This window comes from Pan troglodytes, chromosome 7, assembly GCF_028858775.2.
Source record: "Pan troglodytes isolate AG18354 chromosome 7, NHGRI_mPanTro3-v2.0_pri, whole genome shotgun sequence".
Taxonomy (NCBI): Eukaryota; Metazoa; Chordata; class Mammalia; order Primates; family Hominidae; genus Pan; species Pan troglodytes.
In genome coordinates, this window is record NC_072405.2 from 30,963,771 (window position 1) to 30,988,863 (window position 25,093).

At 45.9% G+C, this 25,093-nt stretch overlaps 1 protein-coding gene across 4 annotated transcripts in view; it reads right to left on the reverse strand.

The window, feature by feature from the left end:
• BIN3 (bridging integrator 3) overlaps window positions 1-25,093 on the reverse strand; it is a 48,722-nt gene that overhangs the window by 14,093 nt on the left and 9,536 nt on the right. For 2 of the 4 annotated variants that reach the window (XR_010159444.1, XM_003311638.6), the window contains exons 2-4: window positions 10,026-10,074; window positions 2,163-2,203; window positions 1,748-1,809 (exon numbers count right to left, since the gene is read on the reverse strand). Coding sequence is in view for 3 of the 4 variants with exons in the window: in XM_003311638.6 (XP_003311686.1) it covers window positions 1,748-1,809; window positions 2,163-2,203; window positions 10,026-10,074 (152 nt within the window). In the remaining variant the exon portion in view is untranslated. Of the gene's footprint in view, window positions 1-1,747; window positions 1,810-2,162; window positions 2,204-10,025; window positions 10,075-10,941; window positions 11,050-25,093 lie in introns of all 4 variants that reach the window. The other 2 variants (XM_054657306.2, XM_016959220.4) reach the window with 2 other exon arrangements.

The following is a 25,093-nucleotide window of genomic DNA, read 5'->3' on the forward strand; positions in this document are numbered from 1 at the left end:
GTTTGGTGGTGGGCGCGGGGGTGGGCAAAGGAATGAGTGGGGCATGGGCAGGCTTCGCTGTGGAGACAAGGCCCTGGACTTGGAGAAGAGGAGCTGAACTCTTCCTCCTTTATCAAATGGACACGCCCATTTATAAAATGGGTGTGTCATGTGCCCCGCCAATCTCAAGGTCAGAAAAGCTCAGGGAGGTGAAATTTCTTCACAGCCATAACACGGCATTATTCAGCAGCTGGAGTGGCCGAGGGGACTGAGGATGGCTTCTCCACCCTCCTGCTGCCTCTCCTGCATCTCTGGTCAGCGTGCACCACCTTAGAGCCTCTGCGCTTGCTGTCCACTGTGTTTCAGGCCCTCTTCCCTTGGCTCTATTTGTGTGGGTTATTCATTCCTTCAGGACTCTGCCCAGGGATCACGTCCCCAGGAAGGCCTCCCTTGACCCTGTCACTCTCCACCTCCTTATTTTTATTGACCCTGCACGCCACGACGTGTCATTATATACCGATCCGCTTGTGGACCTCTTGCAGGTCTTCCTCCTAGAACGTAAGCTCCCATCTTGTCTTGCTGTTGAGTCTCTAGTGCTGAGAGTGCCTGGTGCACGTGGGTTCTCGGTCAGTATCTGCTGAGTGAGAGGAAGTGGGCAGTCCTGGCCATACCCAAGTCTCTTTCAGGTCCTCGTCCCAGTGTGGTATATAGACACGGCTTCCCCACTGGACCCAGGGAAGGAGCTGCAGGAGTCCACCCAGTCAGGGAGGCTTGCTGCCGACCATGACGACGGTGATGACAGGAGCGGACACCCCGAGAGCTGACCCGTGCCAGGCCCTGTTCTCAGTGCTTTACGTTGCTCATCCAACTTCATCTTCAGCAACAGCCTGTGCCACTCGGATTGGCGTTACCTGTGCTTCTCGGGTGACGGAACTGAGGTAGAGCTAAGTCAGTTGTCCAGAGCTGCGCAGGGAGTGCTGAAGCTATTGATCAACCTTTGGTCAAGTGCTTGCTGCTCCGGGGTGGGAAAGTCAAGGCCTTGGAGAAAGAACCTCAAGGAATGGTCTCCATCTCACCCGGTTGCTCGTTGCCTCCTTCCTGGGACATGGCCTGCAGCAAGGGCTCTGGACACTCCCTTATTCCCGACCTGCTTGTGTCTCTAGGCTCCCAGGCCTGGTTCCTCCTTGTTTCAAACAAGAGCTCTCCAGCCAAGAAACCTCCCCAAGGGTCCTGGCTGTTTCCCAGCACCTGCTGGCCCCCACTTCCCAAGGACCTCCCAGTGCCCTTTGTCATGATAGAATTATCTGGGATATTTCTGGCCTTACACTTTAACCCAACCTCCTGTTTAAACACATGACAGCTTCCATTCTTGTTGCCACCAGAGCGCCCGTCCCAGCAGGCCAGGGAGTCTCGTTTCTGCAGGAAGGAATGTGCTTCCCTTTCCCTCTGGACAGCCTGAGCCGGTGGCCAGGATTCTGAGGCAATGGAGGCATCTGCTACCAGAAGCTTCCACCAGCTGCAGTACTGCCCTGACTGGAGTCCCAGGAGAGCCTTACCCCAGCACCCACATCCAGAGTGGGGCAGTGCGAGCTCTGTGCAAAGTGGGATCTGACTGGTGAGGAGTAACTGTCCTCAGGCTGCTTCTCAGGACACTCGGTACACGTCCTCTGAGCGCAGCAACTTCAGAGCCCTTGGGGGGCTGAGAGAGGAGGGTGCCCACCTCTGCCCCACCTGCTCAAGCCAGTGGTGCGGGTGGAAAGTCACCTACCCAGGTCGGCGTCGGTGCTCTTCTTCATGTCTTTCTGCAGCCTCCGGGTCTGCTCTTCCAGCCTGCAAGGCAGGGGACGGGCTGCTTGGGGTCCCCTTCCTTCCCCCTACCTGAGCGAAGCCCAGGTGCTCTGGAGGGCCTGCCAGGGAGGAGGAGAAAGGGATCTTCTCCATGGGGACTTTTCCCGCTGACTGAAGTGCCACTACACCCAAAGGCTATGAGTGAATGACTCTCACATGGCCATTGCCGGGGAACAGTTCCAGCAGCCTGGTGACCTGAGCTGCCCTCAGCTTCCAGGGTGCTCACGGTGCAGAGGGGCAGGCCAGGGAAGGGCACGGGGCAGACAGGTGAGACCTGGCAGGGGGCCCTTGTCCCTCCCTGCCTCCCACCTCATCTTTCTGGGGTTGACACTCACTGCTGAAGTTTTCCATACTCCCTTTCAAAGTCTCTCTCCACCTGCAACGAGAGAGATAACTCAATTATCGGAGAAATGACAACAAGGTGGAAAAAACCTCCCAGCCTCCTGAAACTCTCTCCACACCCTGCCCCAGTCCGCAGAAAACAACACGGTCCAGTTCACACAAGCACTGACAGATCGCTCCTGACACGGTATTCCTGTGTTCCCAAGTTAATTAAGTGTTTGATTTACGGAGGAAGGCTCCCCTCCCAGAGGGTCCAGCCAGGCAGGTGCCAGCGGACTGTGGCTCTGCTCTTCCCAGCTGGGAGCAAGGCACTCGCTGCATGCCCTCCTCACCCCAGGCTGGAGGCAGTCAGGGTGCTCAGAACGTGACTGGACCCCATCCAGGGAGGCAGCAGAGTGCAGAGGAGAGGGCGGGTCTGGAATTGGGGGTCTGTCTCTGCCTTTTCCTAGTTTCCAGGTCCATGCAGGGCACCTCCCCTCCTACCCTGCCCTCCACTCAGGGCCACCTGCCCCTGCTGGGCTCAGGGTGGGTCAGGAACAATTGTGCACCTGTGCTTTGTGATTGGGATGCATCAAACACAGACACTGTGACTACTGACTCAGGTCAGGCTCTCTCCATTCCCGACCGGATATCAACTCTCTTGAGAGCCAGCAACACTGAAACCAAATGGGTGAGTCCTGAACCCGGGGCTGCACTTGTTGCGGAAGATGAAGTTAAGAAGTCTAGTACTTTCTTCTGGTGCCTTGACTTCACTATCTGTAAAACGGAGCCTCATGATTGGTCTCTTATGGGCATGCAATGGGAAGTAAATGACATCGAGAGGCAAAGGAGACTAAGCTAGAGGCCTGCTCTCCCTGGCCAGAGCTGCAGCTGTCAGGGGCCAGCTTCGGGCTTCGTGCTCTGAGAAGTCAAAACCGCTAACTCACATTCACAGAGCCCTCACTGTGTGCTTTACAAGAATGGAGTTCTCTACACTCATCTCCAAGGCAGGTCACTGGGAACCAGGTTACGTACCCTGGCCAAGGTCACCCCATTGGTGAGGGGTAGAGTTGAGCACAGTGGGAATGGAACCCAAGCAGCCTGGCTCCACAGCCTGTGTTCGTAACCATCATTCTCCCGGAAGGCATTTGCTGATAAATGAAAGCCTTGACCCAAGAAAGAAGTCTTCCTGGCTGCTCCCTGGGAATCCTGTTCCCAAGAGCCCTAGATCCTGACTTGTGCTCTGAGGGTCAGGGAGTACACATCTGCAGAAACTGTCAAAGCCACGCTATTCCTACCACTGTCTTCCAGCAACGCTGACCTGATGAGAGCGTTCAAAGCCCATTAACCTTAGCACTCCACGTTTGGATTTAGATTAATTCAACATAGCCCTGGAATGACAAAACAGCATTTATGTTACAAATGAGGAGCCCGAAGCCCAGAGACAGGAGTGACTTCCCTAAGGATGCAGGACATTCTGGTGGCAATGCAAGGCTAGAATCCAGAGTCTTGGTTCAGGTCTTTTTGTTTCAAATTTAAACAACATTCATTCCTACGAACATGTATTGAGCACCTATTAAGTGCGATGCATTCTGCCAGGTTCTGGGGATACCCTGGTGATTCAAACAGACATGGGCCCTGGTGGTGGAGATAAACAACTGCCAGATACAAATTTACTTGCTGACTATGATGGGCCTTTTGGACAGCAGGAATGAGGCCAGAGAGAGTTGAACACAGAGTCTGCTTAGCTCTGGCTCTCTGGGCATGACAACAGACTCATTGCATGGAGATAGCTTACCCTTCCTCATTTCAACTGTAAAATCCAGAAGCAGGAAAAAATGCTTTTTTCCTTACTTTATGATCCTAGCATCTAGAACCTTCCACAAAACTGTGAAGTAAAACCCACCATTGGTGCCCCCGCCTCCCATCCTACAATCTTTCTTCCTCTTTTCAACAGTCTCTTTCTCCATCCAGGAACCCACTATTTTTATCATTACTTACCTTAGGATCCAGCAAAAGCTACTCATAAGAAAAAAATTCAAAATTCACTCCCACTAAAGCACAAATGCTTGATGAGCATTTAAAGTGTTGCCTGTCCCAGGGGATTTGCAAGTTTGCAGGAACCAAAGTCTTAGCTAAAGGAATGGAAAGACTCTGGTGTAACTGCAGGTGGGAAATTTGCTTTGGTGTGAAGGAGCCTCGCCAGGGCCCTTGAAAGTCTGTACTTTGGTGTCAGCCTGGTTTTTTCCAGCAGAGCTGGAAGAATGCAGTTTAGAGGCATGAGCAGAGACAGGTAAGATATGAACTCTGATACTAGCTGTGGAGACTTGATAGTACTAAGCATTTTTTTTTTTTTGAGACAGGGTTTTGCTCTGTTGCCCAGGCTGGAATGCGATGGTGGCATCATGGCTCACTGCAGCCTTGACCTTCTAGGCTCAAGCAATACTTCTGTCTCAGCCTCCTGCATAGCTGGGACTATAGGCATATGCCATTATGCCTGGCTAATTTTTTAAATTTTAGTGGAGACGGGATTTTGCTATGTTGCCTAGGCTTGTCTTGAACTCCTGGCCTCAAGTGATCCTCTTGCATTGGCCTCCCAAAGTGCTGGGATTACAGGTTTAAGCCACCTCACCCAGCCAACTTTAGGTGGCTTACGAGGAAATAGCTGATATCATCTACCCCAGTGGTTCCTTTTGAGGATTAAGAGGCAGTGCGTGTAGAGCAGATTGCAAGGTGCCTGGCCCATGGCAGTCCTCACTAAATGTTAGTTTCTGTGTTTTTCTCCTGCTCACTGGGGTGCTGGGAAGACCAGAGCAATTTGGGGCTGCAGGCTGGGCTATAAACCTGGGCTATAAGCTGCCCCAAGCACACAGGAAAAACTGGCAGCCAGGGAAACCCTGATGTTGGTTAAGGGTGGAGTCCCATGCTTGGGTGTTGTGACAATGCCCTAGCTCCCTTTACTAGACACACTTTTTTTTTTTCTTTTGAGACGGAGTTTCGCTCTTGTCACCCAGGCTACAGTGCAATGGCGTGATCTCGGCTCACCGCAACCTCCACCTCCCGGGTTCAAACGATTCTCCTGCCTCAGCCTCCCGAGTAGCTGGGATTACAGGCATGTGCCACCGCGCCTGGCTAATTTTTGTGTTTTTAATAGAGACAGGGTTTCTCCATGTTGGTCAGGCTGGCCTTGAACTCCTGACCTCAGGTGATCCCACCCGCCTCGGCCTCCCAAAGTGTTGGGATTATAGGCGTGAGCCACTGTGCCCAGCCTGCTGGACACATCCTTCTTCTTCTTTTTTTTTTTTTTTTTTTTTTGAGACAGAGTCTCACTCTGTCGCTCAGACTGGAGCGCGGTGGCACAATCTCTGCTCACTGCAACCTCTGCCTCCCAGGCTCAAACAATTCTCATGCCTCAGCCTCCCACGTATAGCTGGGACTACAGGAGTGAGCCACCATACCCGGCTAATTTTTGAATTTTTTTTTTTTTTTTTTGGTAGAGATGAGGTCACCATGTTGCCTGGGCTGGTCTTGAACTCCTGGCCTCAAGTGATCTGCCTGCCTTGGCCTCCCAAAGTGCTGGGATTACAGGCATGAGCCACCGCGCCCGGCCCACATCTTTCTTCTAACCTTGCAGGATATGACAGCTGAGCAGCATCTTTACTTATTAAAAGTATTTATTTCCAGAAAGAGAAAATTAAAACTAAGCACTACTTGGCCCAAACCAAACTCCTCTAGAGATCCAGAACACACAGGGGGTGCTCTTTGGGAGGGGTGCTGAGTGTTAGCTGAACCCCGGGGCCCCAGCCTTTGGCTCCCTTCCTCCCTTTTGCAATCCCCCAAGTGTGCCGATGTGTGTGGGATGTCAGACAACACCTGATCTCCCTGGCTGGGGACTGCTTGGACTTGTACCGGGAGGGACTTCAGGTTTTCAGCTAGGTTGGATCATCCTGGAAGCTGAGGAACTTGAGGTCTCACAACGAAGCTGAGGAGCAGGTCAGGGGCGGGAGCGCGTTTTCTACTTGGTGCCGCTCAAGGCCATCTGACAGCCTGAGAGGAGTTTGGACACATTTCACCTCCCCTGCTTCCAGCGGCCGGGGTGGGTTGCTTCTCTAGCTCACTGGTCCGAGAGTTCTCTCCTCCACTGGGGAAAGATGCACGGGGACACTGCCAGAATTCTAGCCTCTCAGATAATGGCTAAGGGACTAAAGGGACACACTGGAGCCTCATTCTGAGGAAAAGAGCCAGACAGAAAAGATCTGAACATCTTTGAATGCTTGATGCCTTTGCCAAAAAGGCAATTGGACCCCAGTCAACAATGCAAGTATAAACACATGTGCACGGACCGTCAGGGGATCAGGGCAAGCTGGGCCAGGCTGGCGAGGTTAGCTCAGGGAGAACCAAGCCCCAGACGACTACCCTTGGCCACCCCCTGCATTCATTCTCCAAGGCCCACGGTGGGAGGAAGGGGTTTTGCTGTTCCCTGCTCTTTTGGCAGTGCACAGGTCAGGCCCTGGCACAGAGTGGGAACTCAGTATGAAGTGAATGAACAGGCTGAGTTCCCACCCAAACTTATGCTCATGGTGAAGTGAAAAAGGAAACTGGCAGGCAGGGCCGGGGCTCTGATCCCAGGGCTGAGGTGCATCTGATCGGAGTCTGAGAAGCCCAGAATCCTCAGCACTCTGGGAAGCCCCTCCTTCAAGGGATGCTCTGGGTGGAAAGTGGGCTCCCTGTAGGTATGTTCTAGCAGGATTAAGCAGGATTAACGAGGCTAAGGGCCCCGCCACCTGGCAGATGAAAATCCTTCTCCAGTGGAGAGGCTGCATGTGGCCAGACTCTCTTTGCCCTAACTTTGCAGAGCACCCACCTGGCTAGGAACCTTGGAGCGCATGTTCCTTGTGTGCAAGACTCACAGTAACCCTTGTTTCAGGGGGACACAAAGAGCAAAGCTTCCAAGAGCTCTTCCATCCTCCCAGGTTATGCAGGAAGGTGTGGCGGCTTCTTCCTACGCTAAGATGCTCCCGCCACTTTATGGGACCTGAGGAGCGGGAGGGGACTGGGTGGAAGGTTAGGATCGGGATCGGGGGAGCTTTTGTTCCTCCATCTCAGTTCTAATGGTCAGCCCCAGCAGGAACAAGCCATTCTAGCCAAAGCCTTGACAATAATGGAATTTGTGTTAATAACCTGGGCACAGGAGAACAGTGAGGGTAGGGACACAATGCTTTCTTTGTGCCTGACAGTTGGGTGCCTTGAGCCAAAAACCTCCTGAAACTCCCTGAAGATAACATGAGCATTTCTTCCCATGACAGGGGCTCCATGACTTCCAATAACCTAGGCAGCCACAGCTGCTCCCCTCCCTGAAAGTGCCTGGGCAAGAACAACAGAGTGCGTCACTGCTGTTCAAGGGCAGCTGCCAGAGATGCTGAGACAACTGCACAGCCCAGGCCTGTTTTGGGGGCCGGGAGGGGGTGGTGGGTGGGGAATGAGACTGAAGAGGCAGGGTCTTACTACTTCTACTTCAGTGCCTCTGGGGAGTGGAGGGGTATAGGCCAGGGAAGCAAATAACTACTCCAAGCTGTAGCTCAGCTGTGATTCCTTGTGAGAGATCAAAGGCCCAGCCGACTTTTGTTGCGTTGGGAAATCTAGCTGCCTGGGACAGGCTGAGTCCCTGATGGTTCATAAAGAAGGTCAAATCAACCAGCTTCCTGTGATGTAGTTAACTGGGGACTTATTTTGTGCCAGACACTGTGTTAGGTGCCTTCAGTGTATTATCCTGTGTAAGCCTCAAAGTAACATCTGTGACACAGGTACTGTCATCATCCTCATTTTATAAATGAGAAAATGAAGGCTCCAGAGGTTAAGGAACTTGCCCAAGGTCAGAGACAGCATGTGGCAGGGCCAGGATGGGGACCCAGGCTGCCAGCCTCCCAAACCTAGTTTCTTAACCCCTACCTGACCCCCAGTCTATCAGAGAGCAGATGCCATAATCAGAGGACCACAATTCCATCTCCAGTGAGACAGATGCGAAGAAGGGAAGAGGGATGCCCTGTGTGCATCTGCCCGCACTGCGAGTCCTTGCCACTCCTTAGATCAACGGAGCCAGAGATCTTGCCACCAACACACTGGCAAAGTAGCTGGTTTGCCTACACTTTCTGTGGAGAACAAAGTTCATTTTGATAAAGGTTGGGGTGCTGGGAGGGTTTTTGTTTGTAGTGAGCATTCAGAATAAAAGACCCCTCTTGAAACCACTTCCCTTTCAGATCTGTCATGGATTAAACTCTGGAGACTCAAAGCCACACCTTCCCACTTCCTGCAGCCGGCTAGAGACCAACATATGCACACCCAGATTCTTTGGACTTCAGCTGAGAGCCTCCACAGATGGTCAGCCTCTGCATGAGAGGTCAGCGCTGAGTTGGTCAGCACCCTGCCTCTGCATGAAGCAGAGAGGCCCCACCCCCCAACTTTTTTTTTTAACAGACAGGGTCTCAGTCTATCACCTAGGGTGGAGTGCAGTGGTGCAATCAGAGCTCACTGTGGCCTTGAACTCCTGCGCTCAAGCAGTCCTCCTGCTTTAGCCTCCCAAGTAGCTGGGACTATAGGCGTGCATATTTTTTGGTAGAGTTGGGGTCTCTCTTTGTTGCCCAGGCTGGTCTCAAACTTCTTGCTTGAAATGATGCCCCCACCTTGGCCTTCCAAAGTGTTGGGATTACAGGCGTAAGCCACTGTACCCTGTGAGGGTGCTTTTAACTTGGGCCTGTTTCCTCTCAAGTGACCTTACTTTGGATTTGCTAGAGACGGAGCCATTGGTCAGATGTGTGCCAGACTTCTCACCAGACTGAAGCAATCTCTTTCCTGTGCTTTTGAGAGCTCTGCCAAGGAGGGGAGAAGCTAGTAAGACAAGGAGAACCGTCAGGGGCTGGGATGACAGACGAGGGCCTCTGCCGCCAGCACAGCACCGGACTTTCTGTAGCTGTCACATCAGAGAGGCTCTACAGTTGTGGTCTCCCATGTTAAAACCAAGAGACCCACTCAGATTTGTGGGTCAGGAGGTTGAAAAGGCTATTTTGCACTGGGATTCCAAAACACTGGGAGGGCTTCACGGCCCAGGGAAGCATGAGGCAATGGAAAGAGTATCAGCCAGGGACTCACGCCTGAGTTCTAACTCCAGCTTTGCCAGTGTGGGGTTTTTATAACTTGAGAAAGTCACTGCAACTTTCCACGGGCCTCATTTTCTTCAGCAGGAAAAATCAGGAGGTTGGACTAGATGGTCTCTATGAGCTTCCAGCTCTAACTTCCTAAGAATCTATGATTCTCTTCCTTTCCCATTCTGGAGATAAAAACACTCTAGGGATAAAAACTGTGGGCTTAAAGGGGGATGGGATTCAATCTTCCTTTCCTGCTGAGTGACTCTGGGTCATGGCCAAGAATGCATTTGGAAGTTGACACAAACAGGCCGAGGCCACTGGGAAAAGCTTCCTGGAGTTTTCCGCAGCTGAGGTAACAGAAATAAACGCCTGGGCAGTGTCTTTGGTGGGGGCCACTCTTTCAGGAACACTCTTAGGAAAAGTATAGACCACAAGCCAGTCCCTAGAGGTGGACCGTTCTAAAGCAATATCTTCCTCTACATTTTTGTAATCCACCCATTCCCCCTGCCCAAGGATGATAAAGAGCCCAGGCTAACCTTTCCTAGGGGAAGTGTCCCAGGACAGGAGGCCCCTCTAAGCCCCAGTCTATGTGAGGTTCTAGATCCGCATAAGCAGGAAGAAGGCCCAGGTTGCTGTCTTCCCAGCCCCAAGATGTGTTGATTCAAAGCTTTGATTCTATGCAAAGGCCATGTGATACAGAACTGAATCTCACAGCAAAACAATCGAGTTACTCACTGTTTTGGGCACAATCTGTTTCTTGGGCTGCCCAATTTTAAAAGGAATCCTATAAGAGAAAGAGACAAAGAGAGATATTGTGAGAAGTGGGGAAGGATGCAGCTCAAAGTATCAGTACAGTACAGGCCACTTTCCCCCAGGAGGGCGAGGAAGCGTGGCCATGGCTTGCTACTTGGACCATGTGCCCTGGTGGGCATACAACCATTGGCATCTGGGCTTGGTTCTGAGAGAGAGATAGGTCCTCCCACCTACAGTGTCAGATGCAGGTTGTTCTGCCCCAGAACATCTTTGCTACTGATAGTCTGTCATTTAAAGAAAATGAAAAGGTGAGGCCAAGGAGTTTGAGGCTGCAGTGACCTATAATTGCACCACTGTTCTCTAGCCTAAGCGACAGAGCAAGACCCTATCTCCAAAAAAAAAAAAAAAAAAAAAAAAAAATCCGCTGGGTATGGCAGCTCATACCTGCAATCCCAGCACTTTGGGAGGCCCAGGTGGAGGACTGCTTGAGCCAGGAGTTCAAGACTAGACTGGGCAATATAGCAAGATCCTATCTCAAAAAAAAAAAAACACAAAAAAACCACCACCAAAAATTAGCCGGGCGTGGTGGCACATGCCTGTAGTCCCAGTCACTTGAGAGGCTGAAGCAGGAGGATCACTTAAGCCCAGGAGTTCGAGGCTGCAGTGAATTATGATCATACCACTGCACCCTAGCCTGGGCAACAGAGGGAGACCCTGTCTTTTAAAGAGATAAAGGAAGGGAACAGAAGGGAAGAAAGGGGAAGGGGGGGGGGGGGAGGAAAGGAAAGGAAAGGGGAAGAGAGGAAAGGCAAGGATGGCAGGAAAGGGAAGACACCCTGTGAATGACAATAAAACCTTGTGTCTTGAGGAGTTGCAAACTCAGAAAATACAGACTCACTGTAATAGCTATCATCCTTGAAATCACGAATCATTATGGTCTATATTAGGTGCTTTGCTACTTCTCTATAGAGGGGCAAACTTTGGATCTGCAAATCTTCTTTGGAGGCTGGGGAGAGGTAATAAATAAGAGAGGCATTAGTGATTGGCCGGGCTGGATTATTTCCCTGGGAAAACTCACAAAATCAAAAAGCTGCTAACTTGAAAAATAATCTGAAATCCAGCCCAAGACTGCCTTGGACTTGCTATGAAGAGCTGCACCTCAGATTCCCTACTTTACAGCATGGCACAGCGGAAGGAGGATCATGGGTCTAGGAGTCTCAACCTGAGCATTAGCCTGGCCTCCGCTTCCACTGAGCAGGCTGCCCTTCGGCAGGTGACGGCTGCACTGGGACTCCATTTCCTGCTCCATAAAACGAGTAGATTAAACTAGGTAATTTAGGAGCTTCCTTGAGGCACTGAGCATTCTATGATTCTCCAACTCCAGGAAGAAAAGAGGCCAGGCTAGAAAGTGCATCCCAATGGCTATGGAAAGGGTAGACTCCCGATCCCAGGTAGGAAGTGAGTCAAGAATCCCTGCGATCAGCTCCGGCAGAGGGCTCTCAGCCAGCCATGCTCATCCCTCTCCTTTTGGCTCTTCCATTCAAACCTCCCGCTTCCACAATGCACCAGACCCGCTCCACCAGGCCCACATCCCACCCTTCCCTCCACACCCCCTTCTCCCTGAGCCTGCTTTCCTTTGGCCCAAACTGACCAACACACTGTTGCTAAACCCAAGGGTGTAATTAACCACCGATAATGACCCCAAACAGTGATCCAGTGGAGGGGATGGGCCAGCCTGAGTCACAGTGGTTTAAATTTAATTTCTGGAGGACATCCTGTTTATTGTTAACCCAGCCCCATAATTTGGGAGTGTTAACCCTTTGGGGGCTGGCTGATTCGCATCTTCTGTAAACAAATAAATTCTGACTACATAATAACCAGGGAGGAAAGGTAAGGTCTGGAAATGAAAAGGAAAGAAAAAATGAAATTGTTGTTTCCTTTCTCAGACCTAAACAGAAAAGGTTCACGGGGAGATGGGTTCCTTCCCCACACCCTGGTTACTTTTCCCATTCTCAGGGATTACAGCTGACAGACATGATGGTTTTTGGACAGTGAGCAATTGCCCTCAAGGACCACTCTGGAGACATTGCAAATGAGGTCCTAGTGGCACTGCAAACAGACAGCCTGTATTCTGTGGGAAGCATGCTGCAGCTGAAAGCGCTCTAGACCCGGTATCAGAAAACGTGGCCTCTGCCTCCGACTCATTTTGTGATTTGAACAAATCTCAATCTCTCTGGAGCCCAGTTTCTTAAACTATAAAACAAAGGAGTTGGAATCCCTTCAGCTTATCTAAAACTGGAATTCTAAACTGAATCTCCACTCCAAGAATATGGGGAGTAGGATGAGAATTCTAAAGAAGTCTCAGAGTGGTCTTCAAAACAATTCTTGGAGTTTAGTACTGTAGACAAGGGACCAAGAAATCAGAAACGTAGATTCCATTATTTGTGGTGTTACAGCCTCCCTCTAAACCTTGATTTAGTATCACGGTATTTTTAGAACTGTAAGTTACCATAGAAATTTTTTCCCCAGTTCAACCCTCTCCTTTTGTAGATGAGGAAGCAGATCCAGAAAGGTTCAGTGACAAGCCCAGGGTCACTCTGCTGGCTCACAAGAGAACAAGGAAGAAGCAACCAGCACCCCTGGTGTCCAGCCCAGTTTTCTCTCTGCTACCCACAGTTCAATACTCTTTTCACATGAATTTGTTATAAGTATGTGATGAAAACACCTAGTCTCAAAGTCCTACGGAATTCCAAGGGGCTCATTGTTCTTAAGGGTCTGGAAGTGAATGGGAGGACGTTCGTGCTGAACTGGGTGCTCTGGCACAATAAGAGGTTATGTACACCACGCAGACCGAACAGCTCTTTCCTTGTATTTTCACCACCGTTACTGATGATCACAGAGACCTATCATACTGTTCTGATTATTTTTCAACTCACCTGCTCAAAAGCCCTATTAGAACACTTTAAAAAAATCCTTCACATTTAAAAAGTTTTAAAGAAAAACTGTGAGGCCGGGCGTGGTGGCTCACACCTGTAATCCCAGCACTTTGGGAGGCCGAGGCGGGTGGATCACGAGGTCGGGAGATCGAGACCATCCTGGCTAACACGGTGAAACCCCGTCTCTACTATAAAAAATACAAAAAAAAAAATTAGCTGGGCATGGTGGCGGGCACCTGTAGTCCCAGCTACTCAGGAGGCTGAGGCAGGAGAATGGCATGAGCCTGGGAGGCAGAGCTTGCAGTGAGCCGAGATTGCGCCACTACACTCCAGCCTGTGCGACAGAGTGAGACTCCGTCTCTCAAAAAAAAAAAAAAAAAAAAAAGGAAAAGAAAAATTGTGAAGGAAGTACATAATTCCTATGTTGCCCACCCTCTGTTTCCCCTTTTATTAACATCTGATATTGGTGTGGTACACTGGTCACAAACAATGAACCAACAGTGAGAGTCAAGACTATCCTTTCTTCAGACCTCCTCAGTTTTCCCCATGTCCTTTCTCAGTTCCAGCATCCCACCCAGGTCCCCACGTCACCTTCAGTCGCTATGTGCCCCGAGGCTCCGCTTGGCTGTGACAGTTCCTAAATCTCTCCCTGCTTTTGATGACCATGCCAGTTTTAAGAAGTGCTGGTCAGGCATTTTATAGAATGTGCCAACTTGGATTTGTCTGATGCTTTTCTCCTGACTAGACTGGAGTTATGGCTTTTGGGGTAGAAGATCACAGAGCAGAAGAGCCATCCTCACCACATCATACCCAGGGTCGATGATGTTAACATGCCTTACCCTGCTGATGTGAACCTTGATCACCAGGCTGAGGTCATCTTTCTCAGCTTCCTACTGTGAAGTTACTCTCCCTTCTCCCTTTCCCTACTGCACTCCTTGGGAGGAAGCCATCATGCAGAATCCTATTTCTTATTTATTCAACCATTCAATATCAGTATGGACTCACAGATATTTATCTTATATTTTGGGTTATAATCTAATACATTATTTTGATGCTCAAACTGTTCCAGCTTTCACCACTGGCAGCTCTTTCAGTTGGCTTCTGTGTCCCTTTGACATATCCACATCAACATATGTATGTATGTATGTATGTATGTAAGTGTGTGTGTGTGTATTTCCTTACTTTCCAGCTCTACGACATGTACCAAGTGCATCTTGTACATTTCCTGCTCCAGCCCTAGAATCAGTGGAGGAACTTACATTAGTATTCAATGTGCTTCTGTAATATGTTCTCAACCTTACTTTTCCTATTCACTCAGTACAACTGCCATGATTCAGCCAAGTGGCTGTTCATTAATCCCCCAAATCTAGACTCCTTATAATTTCCTGTCCCAAACTGGGACATTTTGGAGTACACGTCATCAGGACAACTTGGACTGCCCAGGGCAACCAGGACAAATGGCTACCCCACCTATATGGAATGCTTTCTCTGCTCCCAGGAAAACTTCTCACCTTCTTCTAAACGTCAAAGACTTATTTGGCATTTAAAAAATTCTACCCTTTACAGTTAATTACAGTTTATCTCCTTAAAAAGTAAAGTATTCACATGAGAAACAGTAACTTTAAAACAATTATTACAGAAAAACATGCTCATTGCACAACACTCGAGAAATAAAAGGGGATGGGGTGGGTGGGGGGTATAAGGGAGGAAAAGAAGAGGGAAAAAAACCCAGCCATGATTTCGTATCTAAAAGATGGCCAAGGTTAATGTTTTAGTGTTGTTATTTATATTTTTTAAATTTACAGTAAGAAAAACTGAAGCAAATATGCCAAATGTTGGTAGTGGCTAATTCTGGGTGGTGAGAATATGATTACTGTTTTCTTCTTTGCACTTTCCACATTTTTCTTTCAAATAAACCAAAACCAAAACAAAAAAAAAAAACAAAAAAAAAACACCCTTGTTTTTTTCTTGACTACAAAAATAGCACCTGATCAGTGTTAAAAACCTGGAAGAGAGAGAAAAACGCAAAGGACAACACACACACACACACACACACACACACATACACACACACCCAAAGGAAAAAATTAACAGTAATATCCTGAATCACAGTGTGTACATGTGTGTGTGCATGTGCATATGTAAATTTTATATAATTTTTAAATTAAAAAGTAAAAGAAATATCATGAATGGTTTTATATGAGAATATATCATTTTCACTCTCCTGATTTTTAAGAGCTACAGAAGTAAAATGAGTGGTTCAGGTATATAATGGAAATGTACCACTCGTTTTATTTCTGTAACCTCATCACTTACTGCTGGTCATTGCAACTGTTTCAAATTTTTCTTCTATTATGAACAAAAACTCTAATAGGTAAATCTTGGTGTGCACTAAGAGTCATACAGGATCAATTCTGTATACTGTGTTCAAGGCTTTGACACATTTTGACAAACTGCCCTAGAGACAGATTGAAACATTTAACATTTTTGAAAAGATTGAAACAGTTTACATTTTACTAACCACACTTTGGTTTGTATATCAGGATTTTTTTCTTGGATTAGTGTTTGCCTTTCACTTTTGTACATGCTTGTGTTTAATGTACAGAAGCTTTTGATTAGTGTGAAATCAAATCTACTAAATCCGCCTTTTGTGAGTTCTTCTTTTGGTATCAAACTGAGGATGACCTGCTTCCTCCACTCCATCAACTTGCAACTATTTACCTATATTTACTTTGTTACTTTTATGGCTTCCTTTTGTTAATCTAAATTCTATTATTAGTATCAAAGTTATAGTGTGCACAGTCTAATAAGGCAACAAGATTTCTTAAGTAAAACGTTAGTTCCCAGGACTCCCTAATCTCATTTGCCAGAAACAACCACTTTCAACTCAACTGAGTTTCTAGTATTTACCTTTGCACATCTAAAGATAAATGCTTATACTGCTACCTCTAGATCGTTAGGTTTTTAGGCACTAAAAATCTACTTTAGCTATTGACTTTTTACTTTGGAAGATGAAGATTTAAAATTAAACAAAATATTTTTGGGTACCCATCCCTATTTCATGAAGCCACACTTGCAGCTCTTCTTCTCAATATAGTTACAGTATAATAACTTGGTTAGCTCAATATTAAGTAAACTATTAGGAGGATATTGTGAGTTTTCTTCCATCCTGCCCTTGGGAGCCAGCAGATTGTTCAGCCTCAGTCAAAGCTTTAGGGCACAGCAGTTGTAGCCGATGTACTGAGTCACAAACTCATAAGAGTTTCCAAGTCAAAGCTCCAGCTATGCCACTCCCAAATTCCTGACCAACAGAAACTATTTATTGTTGTTTCCAGCCACTAAGTTGTGGGATAATGTGTCACGCAGCAGTAATACATAAATAACATGCATACTTTTTTTAACTTTCCCTAAAATTGGTAATTGTCACTTTTCTTTCATTTGCTTGTCTATGTACTTATCCCCAATTCAATCTGTGGTCTAACTCTGGTTTCAACACATTCATCGTTATCAGATGTTCTCTCCTTTGCATCTTCCGGACAGTCTGCCCTGCAACTGCTGCCTCGCTCCAACCTGGACTGGCTGCCTGCTCCCCAGCTGTGAGGCTCTCAGCACCAGCTGTCCCTTCACCAATCTTTCTGGGATTCCTTTGACTTCTCTTTCATGATTTTTCCCTGATCCTCCTCTTTCTTCATTTACCCCTTATTTTGGTGGGAACAAAGTATGTGGGAGGTCATTTTTGAGACTGCACATCCTAAAACCTTTTTCTTCTACCTGCAGGCTAATTTGGGCATAGAATTAAAGGCTGGACATAATTTCTGCCAGAATTTCAAAGGCATTGCTCCCCCGTCTTCTAACTTCCCAGTACTGCTGCTGTGGGGAAGTCTGAAGCCACTCTGATTCCCATCCTTTGTATATAACCTGTTTTTTATTTTCTTACACAATCTTATAGGAATATATGTTTGTCACGGTGTTGTGTAATTTTACAACAATGTGGGTCTATTTTCATCCACTGTGGTGGGTACTCACAGGACTGTTTCAATTTGGCAATTTATAATCTTCAGTTCTGAGATTTAAAAATTTTGTTGTTGATTTCTTGTTTTCTGTTTCTTACTTCTGAAACTTACAATTTCGATGCTGACCCTCCTTGGCTGGTCCTCTAATTTCTGTTTCTCAATTTTATCTTCTAACGCTTCTACCAAGTTTTTTTTTTTTCATTTCTGCTATCAGATTTTTAATTTCTAAGAGCTCTTTTAAATTTTCAGGATGTCCTTTTAAAATGGTATCCTATTTTTATTTCATGGATGCCTTATCTCTCTGAGGATCTTAACAACAGCTTTAATTAAAAAGTTTCTTCTTCCCTTTATAGTTTCAGTTTTCCTCCAAGTTGCTTTTTTTCTTTTTGTTTAGTCTTTATTTTCCATACTAAGTGCTTTCCTTGGATGTGTGGTAATTCTCGGTTGCCTACTCTCATCTATGACTGGGAGACAAAAAGAGCTGACAAGAAGCTCTGAGCACACGAACCATGTTTATCTACTGGGTAGGACAATCTGCAAACTCACTGAACAGTTTTGTGGGGAACTCCCTGATGTCACTATCTTTCTACTCTTTTCTCTTGGGCAGGTAAAATTCCTTAGAGAAGATTCTTCCAACCTTCTGCCACTCTGGGAACTCGGCAATGGAAGAGCCTGCGTGTGCATGTATGTGTACACATGTGTGCATGTGCGCATGTGTGGTGGGGAGGGGAAGGGGTGTGCCTTGGCACTCTGAGGGTGTGCGTTCACTTCATCCTCCCGACTTCACTAGGGCAGTCCCACCCTCAGCTGTGCTGGCTGCCCTCTCAGAGGCGGGTTTGAAGTTTATACAATTTTGTATGCCCCATTTCAAGAAAATTACAAATATACAAATAGGCATGAAAGTGAATATTTAGGCAGAGAAAACAGCAAAACAAATGCGAAGTTTTAAAAGCTAATAAATGACACAAACATCAGGAAATAATCTAGTATTTTTATGAATCATCTGCCTAACACACCTCTATCTTTGTCTCCCTACATTTTTGGGCTGCTTAGTGTTTGGTTGCCTCTTCATGTGACGCAGAGTTGGTAGCATCATTTTCTTAGAGTAAAAAAGATAATTCCCTCTTTCCTCTGGTATGGTTGTTCGAAATTTTTCTACTATGGATGGTTTAGAAGAGCCTTTTTCAGCTTACTGGTAATATCTAAATTTTAGGATTGTTGTAAAATTTAGAAAAATCTCATGTTTCCTCTGCAAATAAACTAAGATGTCAGGGCACATTTCAAGGTTTCTTGTACAGTGACTAATCTTAAGTGTTCTTTGAATTAATGACAGTGACCAGTTTGTCATTAATGTCTGTCTTTGAAGGAGGGCGTATTTTGAATTTTGTTATCTTTGTTATGTTTTTCATGTTAAATCCGCCAGAAATTTAAATGTTTTATCAGTGTATTCCGCTGATTTGCTCCTCTTGTTCATTAACTGAGTTTTCTAACAATCATCACTCCTATTTAAAATGGATCTCGTTCTCTTAATGGATTACTCACTTTTGGTATAATTGGAAAATGTTTTGTTATGCTATGCTATATTTCAGAATGATTTCTACATATTTAAGCACTCACCTTATCATTTTTGTGTTCCATTATTTTTAAATCCAATTTTCTCTCTAGTTTTTAAGTAAATTTAAAATTGACCACAAAAGGTAACCGTTACACATTTCCAACTCAGGAGCCTGTGATTTCTTGTTTTACTAACATTTTCCAAAGATGTCTTTACAACGTACAGATAAAACAGTATACTCCCAATTCACCCTTCCTTAGTTCCATCCCCCAAAAAAGCCTGGGCTACCCCAGGATTGCCTGACATGAGGGATAGTATGAAGAAGTAAAAGCAGGAATGAAGACAGAGGTTTTCCTAACTCGCTGCAATGTAAACACTTTATGTTTCAGTTTACCACAACATAGGCATGCCTAGGGTTCCTTCCAGGGTCTTGGGAAAGGTCCATTTAAGTTGGGACCCTGAGGCTTAAGCTTTGTAAGTTTCACACCTTAAATCCACCTTTGTGTCCCCTGGTACAGAATTCTTTGGAGGTGGGGGTTGGGGTGGAGGACTCTTCATTCTTCTGCTAGGGTGGGGTGGGGTGGGGACAGTCTCCCAGTGATAAGCAGTTAGGGAGATGTTAGGGCTCTAAACTATTCATAGTTTTCAACCAATCACCCTGATCTCAGCCCTTGGCTTCACCCAACTTCTAGAGGTACTTAGTACCAACTCCCAAACCTTTGAGAATTCTGTGATGTAAGGTGGGATGGCTCTTGGTTTTCTCAAATGCCAGTTTGGGACTTGACTTTCTTGGAACTAAGTCAGTTACCTCATGTAACTGCACTCTAATTCCCAAATTTTGTTGTTGATGTCTCTTCTATTCTCCCTGAACTATGGATTTATGCCTTAAAAAATTGCTTTACTGTGCTTTTTGTAGGATTTGTGAGGGAGATAAATTAGATGTATGTATTCAATCTGTCATCTTTACTCAGAATCTGGTTTATTTTTAAATAACATACCATAACATTCACCCTTTTAAAGTGTACAATTTGGGGATTTTAGTATATTCCCAGAATTGTGCAAAAATCACTGCTATCTAATTTCAGAACATTTTCATCACACCAAAAAGAAACCCCACACCTATTAGCAAACAACTCCCCTCCCCCAGCCCTGGCAACCATTACTTTGCCTTCTCTATGGATTTGCCTTTTCTGGACATTGCACAGAAGTAGAATTATATTTGTATGTGGCCTTTTGTGTCAGCCTCCTTCACTTAGCAAAATGTTTTTGAAGGCCATCCATGTCATAGCATATATCAGTACTTCATCCTTTTATTTTTTTAATCACTGAATACTAGTTCAGTGTATGGATTTATATTTTGTTTATCCACTTATCATTTGATGGACAATTGGGTTGTTTTCCCTTTTTGGGTATTAATGAATGCTGTGACAAACATTTATGTTCAAGATTTTGTGTGGATATGTTATTTCTCTTGGGCATATATCTAGAAGCAAAACTGCTGGGTCATACGGTCACTCTATGTTTAACCTTTTGAGGATGTGCCAGACTGTTTTCCAAAGTAATTGTATCATTTTACATTCCCGCCAGTGGTATATAAGGGTTCCAATTTCTCCACATCCTTGCCAACACTGTCTTTTTCATTTTAGCCATCCTACTGGGTATGAGGTAGTATTTCTGATGTGCATTTCTCTAATGACTAATGACGTTAAGCGTCTTTTCATGTGTTCATTTGTATATCTTTGGAGAAACATCTATTCAAATCCTTTGCTCATTCTAAAACTTTTATTATTGTTGTTGTTGAGTTGTAAGAGTTCTTTATATATTCTGGGTATTAGCCCATAATCAGAAATATTTTCTCTCATCCATGGGCTGGGTTTCCACTTTCTTAATGGTGTCCTTTGAAGCAGAAAGTTTTAAATTTTGATGAAGTCCAATTTATCTGTTTTTTCTTTTGTTGTTCATGCTTTTGGTGTCATATATAAGAATCCTTTGACAAATCCAAGGTCATGCAGATTTACTCTTGTCTTTTCTTCTAAGAGTTTTATAGTTTAGCTCTTACATTTAGATCAATGATCCATTTTGAGTTAATTTTTAAATATGGTGTGAGGTAGGGGTCCAACTTCATTCCTTGGCAAGTGGCTATCCATTTGTCCCAGCACTGTTTGTTGAAGATTATTCTTTTTCCGCTGAACTGTTCTGGCATCTGTGTTACAAATCAATTGTCCATATATGTAAGGGTTTATTTCTAGACTCTCAATTCTATTCCATTCATCTACATGTCCATCTTGATGACAGCACCACACAACCTTCATTACTGTAGCTTTGTAGTATTAAGACTGGGGAGTGTGAGTTCTCCAGCTTTGTTCTTTGTCAAGATCATTTTGACTATTGTGTGTCCCTTGCATTTCCACGTGAATTTTAGTGGTTTATTTTTTATATTTAAATCTTTGCTGCATTTAGAGTTTGAGTGTATGACTAGTTAGTTGTTTTAACATAGTTTTTAAAAATTCCACCTTTGAAAAATTATTTTATCAGCATTAAATGCATCTACTATTCCATACCACAGAGTAATCTACCCTTTTGCCAATAACACAGATTTATTTAGATGTATAAAAGTTCCTGATACTTAGCAAAGCAAATCCCTTCTCATTAAAAATTTTTTTCCAGGTAATTTCTTGGCTGTTTTAATTATTCAAGATAAATTTCACTAGCTGTGTGCTCTCACCCCCACACCTAAAAACCCCTGATAAGGATATTACCAGAAGTGCAATATATTTATAGATTAACTTTTGAAGATCCTATTTTTGGTTTGCTCATTCAGGGCCATATTTCTTTTCATTCATTCAAGCCTTTTTATCTCCCTTGGTCTTAAGGGTTTTTTTTTTTTCATATCCATCTCCTCTACATTTATTTCGTTAAATATTAAGATCCCAAAATAACACATGTGAAGTTTTAGCTCTATACACGTCTTAGGTTCATTCCATGAAATTTTATATTTTTGGTTATACTGTAAATGGGATTCTCTGTTTCATTTTATCTCCCTGGCACATTTACTCTGAAACCAGTCACCATGTCTACATACTTCATTTATATAGCCTAAGAAATTCAATTGGAAAAGAAGAAAAATAACTAATTAGGCTTTCCAGGTAGACAGTCTTAGGGTATGAAAATATGATAAAATTCATCTTTTCCCCAACATTTACACCTGTTTATTGCCTTATGTTATTGCATTAGCTTGAAGTTATAGAAAATGTTTCCGACTTTGGTAAGAATGCTTTACATCTGATCCCTCACTATCAAATATGAAAGCAGCTATTCTTGATTTCAGCCAGGAACGTTCCTAACAGTAAGAAAATATCTTTCTGTTCCTAGTTCACTAAAAGGTACAAATATTAGGTTTCTGAATTCCACCAATGCCTTTCACCATGCATTTAGATGACCAGTTTGTTCTCTTATGACCTATTATTGTGTTGAACGGTGTAAACATATTTCCTAATATTGAGCCATCCTTTCGTTACTTAAGTAAACTCTGCTTGGTAAAGGGTACAGGCCAATTAACTCTGATGTGTGAATGTCCTGCTTTCTGATTATGACACACAGCACCTCAAGGGCAAGGACTGAATGTCATGCTTCTTGGCAACCCCTGTTAAGTACTGTACTAGGCACAGTGCTATTTTCAACTTTTCACTGAATGAGGACACATTTGTTAAGGGCCACCTTTGTTCCAAATACTATGCTAGGTTCTAGGGATATCAGGATGAACGAGGCAGATTCCTTCTATGATCTCATGCAGCTTATAGTCTAGTTCTGTGCACATAGTAAGCACCGGATGAATAATTAAATGAATGACTAAAATAAGCGCATTGCCCAAGGGGCCTGTAAAATAACATGCTCTGACTTAAGGTTCCTGAAGAAAGCTACTCTTAGGTAATGCTACATAAAGAACAAAGAAAGGTAGTATCATTGTCTTTGGGCTCCCAATCCTTATGTAACCAAAAAACAAAACAAAACAAAACACAAACAAAAAACCCCAAAAACCTAAAAAGAATACCCACCAGCGCTGGGGTCCAGCAACAGTACATTCAGTGGAGACCAAGAAAATGGAGTGGGCCCTTGGCCTTGAAAGCAAAGCCTGACGAAGTTATTGGAGTACGATGGGTCAAGGGAAAATACTTTACAGAGCCCAAGAGGATATATGAAAGGAGAAGAGGCTGCTGGGTTTATTCCGAGGCTGCCAAATGGCAGAAGTGAACCCACTCTGCCAGAGAAGTCGGCAAAAAACTGGGCAGATGCCCTGATGTAAGGATCAGATTCTCCCTGCGCTGAAATGGAGTATTCCTGCAGGAAGTGGTGAAAGGTGGCAAGGAAGGGAGAGTGAGAGGAAAGGCAACACAACTGCACTTCAGCAGGCTCTTGTACCTCTTCTTCCCTTGAGTCCCCATTTCATCCCCGTGGGTCTCCCACTGCAGGCACAGGGGACTTCCTTAGGAGAAGCAGCTGCTTTGGAGGGCATGGGGCAACAGCGACAGTGTCACAGCCTGAGAGCAGCAGCCTTGGTACTGCCAGGTCACAGCAGCCCGGGGTTGGCAGTGCTCCAGGGCAGGAGGCCCAACTGGGCTTCGGGACTCTCCTCCCTCCTCCTCACACTTGCCTCAGTGCTCCCCTTGGAATCAGGGGCGTGGGCAGAGAGCCAGAGTGAAGACAAGGCTTGCTCCCCAGAGCGTCTCTGAGTTCTGGAAGAAATTAAGAGGGTTCTGAGCTCTCTGCCTCTGGAGTAGGAGTCCTTGCTTGGTTCTGCTTCCCATTCCATAAATATGAGCACCAGAGGGCAGGAGAAGAGATATTTTAGTCTCAGCAACAAAATGGAGAAAACATTTCTTTCAACCCTCCTCTTCTCCAACCCCCAACTGCCCCACCTCAAAAAAGAAAAAAAGTTCTGTGTGTACGGAGGGCAAAGGGGGGAAAGATTCTATTTTCTTTCATAATAAAGAAAAAGTCAACAGGATGTTCTCCAAAGCTACAAATATACTTTTTCAAACAGTAAATATCTCTATTAGCAGCATGATGCCAGTTGGCTAATTCTGTCTGTCTCAGTAAAACCTTTCCAAAAAAGCCCCTGCTCTTGTGTAATGTCTATTTACAAAAACAGCTCTTTTGCATTTTCAATTTGCTAGGTTTCTCCATCTTTTGTTTCCTCACCCCCTCTGCAGAGGCAGAGATAAAAGGCAGGCCCAGATGGCAGTTGGGTAGGGATCCCCTGGTCACCCCAGAACCCTAAACCTGCTTCCTGGGTCTTTGCTTGGCCTCCAGAATCCTACTAAACATGGATAAGCCTAGGCCTGGCTTGGGGATGGAAAGAACCCTGGAGTGATTCAGTCTGCCCCACCCCGTATCTTTCTGCTATCTCTAGCTGCGCAAAAGACCCACAGTTTTGGGGGCGAGGGAGGTAAGGGAGGTGAGAATGGAGGGAGGGCTGAGCAAAGAGTAGGCGGTGGTGGTTGATAGTGGCTGAAATCCTGGCTCCCCGGGGAGTGGTCTGGGCCTGAGTCACTGTCTCGGCAAGAGCAGGAAGGTGGGCGAGAGGCAGCAGCTCCAGCAGGCTGGAAGGACAAGCCCCTCCCCCGGGGCCTTCTGTTACTCTATCCTTGGGTTGCTGCCTGCTCTGGCCTGAGGCCCCACAAGGCCACCACCACCTTAACGGTGGGAGAGAAACAACAGAGGGCCAGAGCCGGGGCAGGGCTTATCGAGAGCCATCTAGGTCCGGCAGAACAGCTGCTGGTTAGATGCCATCCTCCCTGTCTGTCGGGCCAGCTGGCCACAATGCCAAAGGCCAAGGAAAGTTCAGCCTGAGCAAGGCGGAGACCCCAGGAAAGAGGGACATGAACTGAGCTGGAAATCAGTCCTTTACAGTGCCTATGACCACAGCCTCCAGCCCCACCTCAGTCCCTTCTCTAAATTAGCTTGATCCAAAACCAGAACACACAGAACTTGACCCCAACCCGCCAACAGTCCGAGGAGGTATGTGTGTGTTTAAAAATAAAAGGGATGACTGTGACTTGGCGGTTTGTGACTTGGACCAGAACAATCTTCCAGCTCAGCTGTGATCCCTCCTTCCCCACCGCTCCACAGGCTGACCTCTGAAAAGTAAAGACAGAATGAAGCACACAACGTTAAGTCACACGAGAGCTGGGCGATCATCTCATCAAAGCAACCACTTATTGAGCATCTACTATTGCCAGACTCTGCACAGGCACTGCTGATACATCAGTTTATATGAAGTGTCCACTCCTGCACTTCACAGGAGAAACAGCGCAGTAGATCAGGGGATGGGCCCTGGAGCCAGACAGCTGGGGTTCAAAACCTCACTCTGCCTATTACCAGCTGTGAGACTCTGGGCAAGTGACCTCACCTTCCTGTGTCTCCGTCTCTTTATCTATAAAATAGGATGGAAAATAATTTACTCATCTTCTAGGGTCGCTATGAAGGTTAAATGAGTTTAATGCTTAAAACAGATCTTGACACACAGTAAGCAGTCTGTTTTTTTGC